Source organism: Lynx rufus, unplaced genomic scaffold, assembly GCF_022079265.1.
Source record: "Lynx rufus isolate CCGP_SWC_20201006 ecotype Redwood Valley unplaced genomic scaffold, mLynRuf1.p SCAF_7, whole genome shotgun sequence".
NCBI lineage: Eukaryota > Metazoa > Chordata > Mammalia > Carnivora > Felidae > Lynx > Lynx rufus.
The window spans coordinates 112,994,774-113,005,023 of record NW_025814889.1 but is presented as its reverse complement, the minus strand read 5'-3'; the positions used below and the strand labels follow the sequence as shown (position 1 = coordinate 113,005,023).

Sequence of the window (10,250 nt, the reverse complement as noted above, 5' to 3'; positions counted from 1 at the left end):
AAAAGTATGGAAGCATTTTTTCATTACTATTCAATACTCATATTATAGTAAGTTTTAGTTTTAGTGTATACTCAGTTTAAACAAGGTGGAGGTTTTTTAATGGAGCAAGACAAATCTTTACAACATTAACGTATTACAACTTAAAAGAATCCTGTAATTACATTAACACTATGTAATTGTTCTCATGGCCAAGTCCTGTCAGCTAAATTAAATGATGCCATCGTAATCTTAGGGAATAATTTCCCGAGAATCTGGCTACGTGTTACATTATGTCAGCTATCAGAGTGATTCCAACAACTTTTCTAGGGTTTCATCTGCTAAAATAAAGTGCCTTATAATTTCAAATTGAAGCAAAGAAAAAAGATGTCTCAATTTCTCATGCTAAACATTCCTACTCATCTCAACCAATCTAGGCACATAAGTTTGTACCATATTTCTCGCAAGAAGATATATAGTGGAATGTGGATCCTGCTTCACATTATGATTTCCCTTCCAGAGTTATCCTTCAGACATAACTCTCCACTCTACAAAAGCCCAACTCTTTACCTAAACTGCTAACCCTTTATTTCCCCAAGCAATTGAAATATACTTTATTGAGCCTCACTTAGAAACATGCTCATATGAGAGGATCACTGTTACAGCTTATTTTTAATTTATATTCTCAAGGTTGTCCTTTCCTACATGGTTCATAATGCCACTGTTCACAGCAGACTCTCCTCAGTTCTACCTCTTTTCCACTTCCGTGCTGTGAGAGCACTAAAATCCAGAGAAGTGAGCCATGCCTTCCTAACTTTTGGCATGAAGCAGGTAGAGAACTGGTGAGTTACTGAGAAAGGACAATTTTAATTCAAAACTTGAAAATAATAGATGTTTTCTATCAGTTGGATCTCTTTACGGGTTTAATTATTTTTTAGAATTTGTGACATTTCCCTGACTAATTAAAAGCACGTTCTAAAACTAATATGCCAAATATTAATTTCGGAAGACAGTTGTGTAAATGCACCTAAAGGTATGGAATAGTAAAGACAAGTCAAGATAATACACACACACACTCACGCCCACCACGAATTCTGTTCTTCCTCCTCAGCACCGACAATACCCAGACATTTTTAAAGGAATGTACCCCCCCCACCCCTCCGCACACACACACATAGATAAGAATAGCTTTCCTTCAGGCAAAACCACAGATTGCCCCTATTCCCAGGGAGGGTCTTCTTAATGAGATATTTTAATGATGGTGAATGGCAGGGTACAGGGTACAGTTTACAATTGTCTTTCCATTTTCATTTTTTCTGGTTTTCAAGGATGTTCTGAAGCAGTATACTAACATGGTGGCTAGTGGGCACCACCCAGAAACCTATTGAAGGAAGGCATTTAATTAAGGAAGGACCTAGAGAGATTGACTGTCGGGCCTGGCTCGTCCAGAAGGGGGCGCATGTGTATGCAATCTGACCTGAAACTTGTTCACCACCCCAGAAGTTGCACAAGTACATCCTTTTCCTGACGCTTAAATACAGATTAAAAAGACATCATTAGATGCTCTAAAAAAACAAACAAACAAAAAAAACAAACAAAACAAAACTATAAAATAATAAAATACACATTTGCTAATGCATTTAACATTGCAAATCCAATATCCTTTTCCTGAAAGTGTACTATTTTATAATAATATGTTTTCACTTTATTTAGGAGTCAAAGCATTTGCCAAACATGAATCTAGGTGTGTTTATTCTCCTCTTGGCATTAACTGGTGGTGCCAGCAGTTATTACTATGACGATTATGATTTCCCTCTATCGATTTATGGGCGATCATCACCAAACTGTGCACCAGAATGTAACTGCCCTGAAAGCTATCCAACAGCCATGTACTGCGATGAGCTGAAATTGAAAAGTGTGCCGATGGTGCCTCCCGGAATCAAGTATCTCTACCTTAGGAATAACCAGATCGACCACATTGATGAAAAGGCCTTTGAAAACGTCACTGATCTGCAGTGGCTCATTCTAGATCATAACCTTCTAGAAAATTCCAAGATAAAAGGAAAAATTTTCTCTAAACTGAAACAACTTAAGAAGCTGCATATAAATTACAACAACCTTACGGAGTCTGTGGGCCCACTCCCCAAGTCCCTGGTGGATCTCCAGCTTACACACAACAAGATAACGAAGCTTGGCTCCTTCGATGGACTGGTAAACCTGACCTTCGTCCACCTCCAACACAATCAACTGAAAGAGGATGCTGTTTCAGCTGCTTTTAAAGGTCTTAAGTCCCTCGAGTACCTTGACTTGAGCTTCAACCAGATGGCCAAACTGCCCTCTGGTCTCCCAGCATCTCTTCTAACTCTCTACTTGGACAACAATAAGATCAGCAACATCCCTGATGAGTATTTCAAGCGTTTTAGTGGGCTGCAGTATCTACGTTTATCTCACAATGAACTGGCTGATAGTGGAGTACCTGGAAATTCTTTTAATGTATCATCCCTGCTTGAGCTGGATCTCTCCTATAATAAGCTTAAAAACATACCGACTGTCAACGAGAACCTTGAAAACTATTACCTGGAGGTCAATGAACTCGAAAGTAAGTAGAAAGCTGTGCCTGTACGTGACTGAGGTTTCCTCAAGTTTTTACATGCCTGAACTGTGCAAGTAAATATGGTCTCTGGCTCCATTAACAGAAATGAATAAACATGCCAATAAAATATCTATCCCTCTAATTCAAATATAGAAGAATTCTAGCTCAGTTATTTATTCAATGTTTGGCCTTTCTTTGGAGTGCCCAGATCAGAAACCATTAAGCTCATAGGACTTGAATACAAATTTCTTCAAATTTAATATTTTGGGCTAATTCATCCTGCTGTGTTAGCTCTTGATATCTGTTATCACTTGCCTCTGTTGTGATTTAGATTTCTGTCCGACATTTATTTCTTGGCAAGGTCTAGCTGGAGGAGGAACAAACAAGTCCAGAAGAGGGATGGCTAGCGGAAGCTTTCAAATGTCCCTCCTGCTTATCTCCAGAGCAGTTCACATATATTCGTGGTCTCCTCTGACATCTTTACTTGGGACTCCACATATTACGCTGCTCTTATGGACCATCATCTATCTCTGTCATCTGTGTCATGGTGTGTGTGGTCTTCACGGTGTTATTTTGAAAATGGTGAGGAAGATTAAGGAGGGAAGGAATAGGAGCATCTGGGTGGCTCATTTGGTTAAGTGTCTGACTTTGGCTCAGGTATGATTCGTGGTTCATGAGTTCAAGTCCCGCATCACTCTCTGTACTCACAGCTCCGAGCCTGGAGCTTGCTTCGGATTCTGTGTCTCTGTCTCTCTGCCTCTCCTCTGCTTGCGTTCTCTCTCTCTCTCTCTCAAAGATGAATAAACATTAAAAATTTTCTTTGAAGAGTTAAGGAAATCGATGAGGGTTCAGAATCTTTTTTAATAGTATGAAAGAGCTCCTTCTTTTATACACAACACTTAACCTCGTTTGATTTTTCCAATTTCTCCTTCCTTTCTCCTGCTGCCATTGTATACTTTTTATTTATCTTCTGGGTAGGAGTTTGACCTGATCCACTTGGGCTGTTCATGTATTCTTTAGGTCTTTTGGGACATTTATCAATTAAAGCCATACAGATTCGGGTGGGAAATTGAAATTCACCACACTCCATCTTATTCTTTAACAAAGGTGGCAGGAGAGATAACCTACGGTTCATGGACAAAGTTGTTTAAATCAAAAGCCAGGTGGGAACCGTTGATTTACTTATAAAGCAATTATATCTGCAAAGTAATCTATTGAAACTGAACATCTTTATGCCATGAAAGTTGGTTCTTTTGTCATTTTGGATAAGGATATTGACATTTCCATCCAAAAAATTACAGTATGACTTATTAATATGATACTTTGTGATTCTGCAACAATTTTGTGTAACCCCTAGTAGGGTTGGGGTGTTTTCAAGAGGGAGACCATGACTGCCAGATCTGAAATGCCACATATCCTTTCTTGTGTCTGGAAATCTTGCTTGTCATACAATATAGAGAAAACGATCATAGCTGAACCCTTACAGTCATTTCTAGTGGAAAATTCACTCTGTAGCAATATATGGTCCCATATTATAAACATTTGTGGTCAGGAGGAAGGATATTCAGACATCCCGAAACACTAATGGGATTTAAGATACTTAAGGGTTGAAGAAACCCATTAGATTTGGTTGGTGGAGGTCTATCCATGTGAGTGGGGCTATCTCATACTCTGAGACAAGAAAGGGAAGACACACAGATGCAGGAAAATCTGGAAGTATAAAGACCAGGATGATTACAAGAAGGAAGAGATGATATAGGAGATGAGAAAGGCGGTCCGTGGAAGAAATGCCAGTGGTCACTCAGTGTCAAGCTGAGCTTGAAACCACACACAACTGCCATTTGAATGTGACTGTTTAGTTACTCTTATTCCTTTCTCATCTTGACATTTAGGTATATCCATTTCAAGTATTCTTGTTGTTTGACTTTGCATGTTTGCAATTCAACTTCTTTTGCTATGTAATAATTATGGGTAGCAATTGTCCACATTCTCTTAAGATACAAAGAGCCCCTTCATGTTTTTCTGATATTAGGAAATATATGGTCAAAGAGTATTGTCCTATTTCAAGCTTGCAACTTTAAGCTCAACCCAGTCACAGATTTTCCTAACTTGGAAAAGAGGGCAAACTTAAAAGGACATCAATAGTTATTCGGCACATATAGTGTGCAGTACTGTGGGCGAAGTGGCTTCCATACCAACATCACTCCAGTCTTCATGTAACACAGTGTGAAAGATACGTTATAGCTAATAAGAAGATCAGATAAATGTTCCAAAGTCACCCAGAGGATCAATGGCAGAGATAGAAAAGTAGCATCAGCCTAAACCCATGTTTTTTTCCATTCCTCCATGCTTTCTCAGAGACAGGTGTCATAAGATCCCTGAAATTTGACTGATGAGTTAAAGACAACATCTTAATGGAGAGAACAGTGTGTTGAGCCCCACTGAAGTCACTGTTCACTAGAATTTAAGAATGAAAGAAAATAACACAGGGGACCAGATAAATCAATCTGAAGTGGACTTGAGCAAACATAGGCAGTTTCTATGTACACACCTAGATCATGCAATCTAAAAGCAGCCTCAGTTTCTACTCAAAACTAAATCAGTTTTTCATCTGTGGCAGCTTTTCTTCCACAGAAGAAAAGGACATGAGCTCTGATCATGGACATTCTATGATTTGCTTTTGGCTTTGGAGTTTTGAATTATCGTCATGAAGGGTGGTTGTTGGAAAACTCTTCAGAGGTCATCTAGTCTCTTATTTTAAGATGCAAAACCCCAAGATGTTTATATTGGCGAGATTGCTCACACAACAGCACCAATCTTAGATTTCTTCAGCTAGACTAAACATTTCAAAAGAGTGCTCAGATAATATGACAGATTAATTGAATGGCTTTTAAAATCCAGTGTTTCTAAATGCAGATAGGATAATAAGTTCTATTCTCTCAAACATTCAACTGAATGTCCTGATCTGCCATAAGTATTCTTAATATTTTTTTATTTTTTATTTTATTGTTTATTTAGTTTTAATTCTTTAAAATATTTATTCATTTTTGAGAGACAGAGAGAGAGTGTACGAACAGGGGAGAGGAAGACAGAGAAGGAGACACAGAATGGGAAGCAGGCTCCAGGCTCTGAGCTGTCAGCACAGAGCCCAATGTGGGGCTCAAACCCACGAACAATGAGACCCTGACCTGAGCCAAAGTCAGACCCTTAACCGACTGGGCCACCCAGGCGCCCCAATTTTGTTATTTATTGTAGGAGAGACAGAGACAGCATGAGCAGGGGTGGTGCAGAGAGAGAGGTAGAGAGAGAATCCCAAGTAGGCTCCACGCTGTCAGCACAGAGCCAGATGCAGGGCTGAAACTCAAAATGAGATCACAACCTGAGCCGAGACCTTAAGAGTCAAAAGCTTAGCCAGCTGAGCCACTCAGGTAACCCTCTACTATAAGCATTCATTGCTAAGTATTGTTGTGTCACTTGGTAGCCTGAAACACTCCTGTAGCAGTTCCAAATTCAAAGATCTATCAAGTAGGTGGGAAGGACTTTTAATAGACATTATTATGGATTGGAGCATTTTTTAAGTGATCAGTTCAAGTCCATGGACTAAAAAAGTAATGGACATTTTCTATTCTTTAATTTCCAGAGTTCGAAGTAAAGAGCTTCTGTAAGATCCTGGGACCATTATCCTACTCCAAGATCAAGCACTTGCGTTTGGATGGCAACCGTCTCACGCACACCAGTCTGCCCCCCGATATGTATGAATGTCTACGTGTAGCAAATGAAATCACCGTTAATTAATATCTACGAATTCCAATTCTATTGAGGTGGATCCCGGAGCAACATTTTATGGTTACGTTTGTGTGTGTCAGTTTTGATAGTATTCATTTTTGTCGCTGTTTTTACTTCCATGAATTTTAAATTCTGCAGGAAATGTTTTGTAAACATTTTACTCCTTTTTTTTTTTTACAAGAAAAGATGAAAGGCAGGCCTATTTCATCACGAGCACAGACACAGACACACACATAGACAACAAACTTATGCTTTATTTGTAAATTTAGTATTTTCTACATCTCTACTGTCAAATGATGTGCAGAATCTTCTACTGGTTACATGGAAGTCAGCCCAGCATTATAATTCCTAAATCAACTCAATGTGCCAAAAAGCATGGGCTACCCACATATGGATGTTTGGTGTCTTGAACCAAATTTCAATGTTCAGATTGGTTTAGCTGAAAAATAGGTGGTAAATTTTGAGGCCGATGATTTTGCAAAATATTAGACCAAATCCTTGAAGCCCCATACACATAAAGTGATATTTTTGGTATTAAGGATTTATATGGTTACTTAATGAAACTTTTCTTTTCTAGAATTATTTTTTACTCTAAGTCATGTGTATGTTTCTTTTTAATCATTTGCATGTTATGTTTAACAAGCTAATAGCAAAATAAAACACGGCAAATGGCATCACTGTGCTTTCTTTTGGAATTCATACCTCTCATATATAAAACAATAGATAAAAATTTTAAAACCATTTTTAACCTGCAATATTTTGCTTATGTTGAATAGAGTTTTTCACTAAATAAATTGTCTGCTTCTAGCATCCATTTGCAAACATCTCTGAAACACATCTTACAGTATGTACTTAAAAGTGTGCAGATCTGAATTTCAGTTCACGTTGCGAGAGTGGATTCCCTTTACTAAGTAATTCTCTGGACATCAACTGAGTGTCCTACAATCCAACTCCATTTTGATGCTGTCTGCCTAGAGACAGTATCAGATTTCACAGATTAAGGGTTCAGTCTTACAAGACCCCTGCACCCCGGTGCTTCGGATGCCAGGCATAAGCCCAAGTCATCACCTGTACTTCTGATCAATTGGCTACAAATCAGAGGTTCCTAAGACCCCCTCCTTGGGTACAATTAATTTGCTAGAGAGACTTATAGAAATAAGGAACCCTGTTTACTCACTAGATTACCAGTTTATTATACCAGGATATAACTCAGGAATAGCCTGATAGAAGAGATGCACAGGGCAAGGTGTATGGGAAGGGCAGAGGGCCACCATATCCTCTCCAGGAGCACCACTCTCCCCAAATCTCCACAAATTCACCAGTCCAGAAGCTCTCTGAACCCCACTGTTTTGTGATTTTATGGAGGCTTTCTACACACACAGGACTGATTAAATCACTGACCGTTGGCAATTGAACTCTATTTCCAGCCCCTCTTAACTCCCTGGAGGTAGGAAGGGGGCAGTGAATACTCCAACCCTTTAATCACATGGTTGGTTCTCCTGGCAATCAGTCTCCATCCTTGGGTTATCAAAGTGCTTTCCAAAAGTCACTCTGTTATAATAAGGGACAACTTTATTGTTCTTATGAAAGGAATACTAAATATTTTAGGAGCTGTGAGCCAACAAACATGGGCAAAGATAAAATATATATGAGGAATATATTTTGGTCATCTGAATGACCAAATATACATTTTATGTAAGTCACAATATCAGAATTCTTAAATCTCACAACTTCCTTGGATATTTAACATTATTTCCGTTGCTGTTGGTTTTACTGATTTATATGTAATGATATTCTGTTAAATAAGAAACTTCTATAAGATCTCAGCAATCACTGCTTGGTTGTTAAGCAAAAATGGTGGACAACTCCCAGGATTGAAAATGTGAATGTATATAAATTTTTTGAAAATGAGACTTTAGAAAATCAATGTATCTTGAAGCCAATATGTTTGCAATAAGAGAATCCAGGTTTTCTGTTTTATGGATATCCATGATTCTTTACAATGGGAAATAATAGAGAAAATAATTTATCAGAAGTAACTTCTTTATCCAGTTAACAATAAAGCATAAGTCTGGGAGCAAATATGAAAAACATACTTAAAACCCATAGGAGTGCGTATATAGCCTCAGTTGTGTCTAAAACAAAGGAAACATCTCTCTAAATCATACTATGTTTTAACAGAACATTTTTAGTGAACTCTACCTTATGGTAAAATAGCTTATCAAAAGAACATTATCAGTAAAGATTGAGTTGACTGGCAGAGGTGTGAGATACATTTTAGATTAGATACACTGTATAGTTTTGATTATCATGTCTTTTCTACATAAAAGTAAGTTCCTTAAGCTGTGACTGTACTCTCAGGCCATTTCTTGGTTTGAACTTAAAAAATCTATTTTTCTTCAATAAAACTAGAATATAGATGAAATAAAACTAAATTTTTCCTGGCCCTATCTATAAAAAGTCACCATTGATCTTTTGAAACCTACTCTCAAGTAGGTAGTAGAGAATGTGCCATAAATTCTCTTTTAGAGAGAACGTTATAGACTTACATGAATTTTGTCTCCATATCACTTAGGGAAAACATCTTGTCAGCTGGCAGTCTATATCTTTAAAAGCCTTTAATTTATCTCTGTCCAAAGTCATATGCTCTTAAGCCATAAGAAGCAAAGCTATAACTTTTAAACAGTAATTTCCTTTGTAGTTGTGGTTGGTTGACAAAGACCGAATCAAGCATCACGACACTTTCATGTAGAAGCATTTGGGGAAGGCACTAGTTAGATACGATTTTAAAACAGCTCCCTTTTCTAGAAGCCAGACCCCATCCATTCAGGGCAAAGTCGGAGAAGAGAAGCTTCCTGCTTGCTTCTTCACCCATTGTGATGGCCCTACAGAGAAGGGATATTGGAGACTCTCTTTATCTGCTTTTTCCTCACTCCCTCGCTGCCACCCCAGCTGGGGTCGTGTTTTTCAACATTGCCTGTGTATAATCAGCATGATGAAATGCTTTCTAAATGCAGATTACCAGACACAATGTCTCAGATACAGGCCCAGTAAATCAAACAATGTAGGATTTCACATTTGTAAAGAACACGCATGATGATTCTTACACTGATGGGCAGCGATACAGGTCTTTAAAAACAACAGCAAAAGTGTGATCAAGCCATTGAAATCCCAAACAGCTAAGAAGCAGTTTTTCTCTACGGAGGTGTGACAGAAAGCAGCCTGTTGTTAGCAATACACATACACAGAATAAATATTATTTTTCTTGTATTCTGATTTATTAAAGTTCTCTAACCAGCAGTTTCTTCAAGTGTAAGCAAGGGATTAAGAACACTAACTCATAAAGATGTAGTGAGACGCTTCTGCTACCCAATTTGAGAGTTAATCTGTATATCCTTCTTGTCTGCCTATGGTCCTTTCTCTCCAGAGTGGCTGGGACTCGCTTAAGAGAGATGGCTCAGAATTCAATTGATGACATTTTCAAGAAGCATACCAGGGGAAATGCTCAAAAACAGGGTGAATTTAAAATAGGAAGGTCTCTCAACTGTCTCACTAAAAACAAAGATTCTGATTTTGTATCTTCCTTGATAAACAACACCATGAATGGCTTAAAGCAATAATGCACATGGGTTCTTTCTTTCCTAAGAGTGATTCACTGGAGACTTAACTGTAGACCCTGATTTTGGACGAAAATGGAAAAGTGAGGACTATTCCCCTTTGTTCTCAACATCTCCCTTTGAAGATCAGGACTAGGTCATGCCTGTATGATGAAGGAGAACTATGTTGTACTCAGGCTTTGAGGTTTGTAAGGAATTATCATGCCCTAATAAGTACAAAAAAATACAGATGGATGATAGACCACTAAACGAGCCAGAGGAATGGTGATTTCTTAGTT

The 10,250-nt window shown here is 38.2% G+C and overlaps 1 protein-coding gene across 1 annotated transcript; it reads left to right on the top strand.

The window, feature by feature from the left end:
• Nucleotides 1–1,710: 1,710 nt before the first annotated feature.
• Nucleotides 1,711–6,429, top strand: LUM (lumican). Its single transcript, XM_047064807.1, has 2 exons — nucleotides 1,711–2,575; nucleotides 6,210–6,429. Exons 1-2 carry the CDS (start codon nucleotides 1,711–1,713, stop codon nucleotides 6,362–6,364), a joined length of 1,020 nt encoding a protein of 339 aa, XP_046920763.1. The 3' UTR covers nucleotides 6,365–6,429.
• Nucleotides 6,430–10,250: the final 3,821 nt, after the last annotated feature.

Excerpts from the sequence above, each read along its gene's own strand:
- LUM (XM_047064807.1), top strand. The coding sequence starts at position 1,711 with ATGAATCTAGGTGTGTTTATTCTCCTCTTGGCATTAACTGGTGGTGCC. Across the intron at positions 2,576-6,209 it reads GGAGGTCAATGAACTCGAAA|AGTTCGAAGTAAAGAGCTTC; the intron begins GTAAGTAGAAAG and ends TTTAATTTCCAG.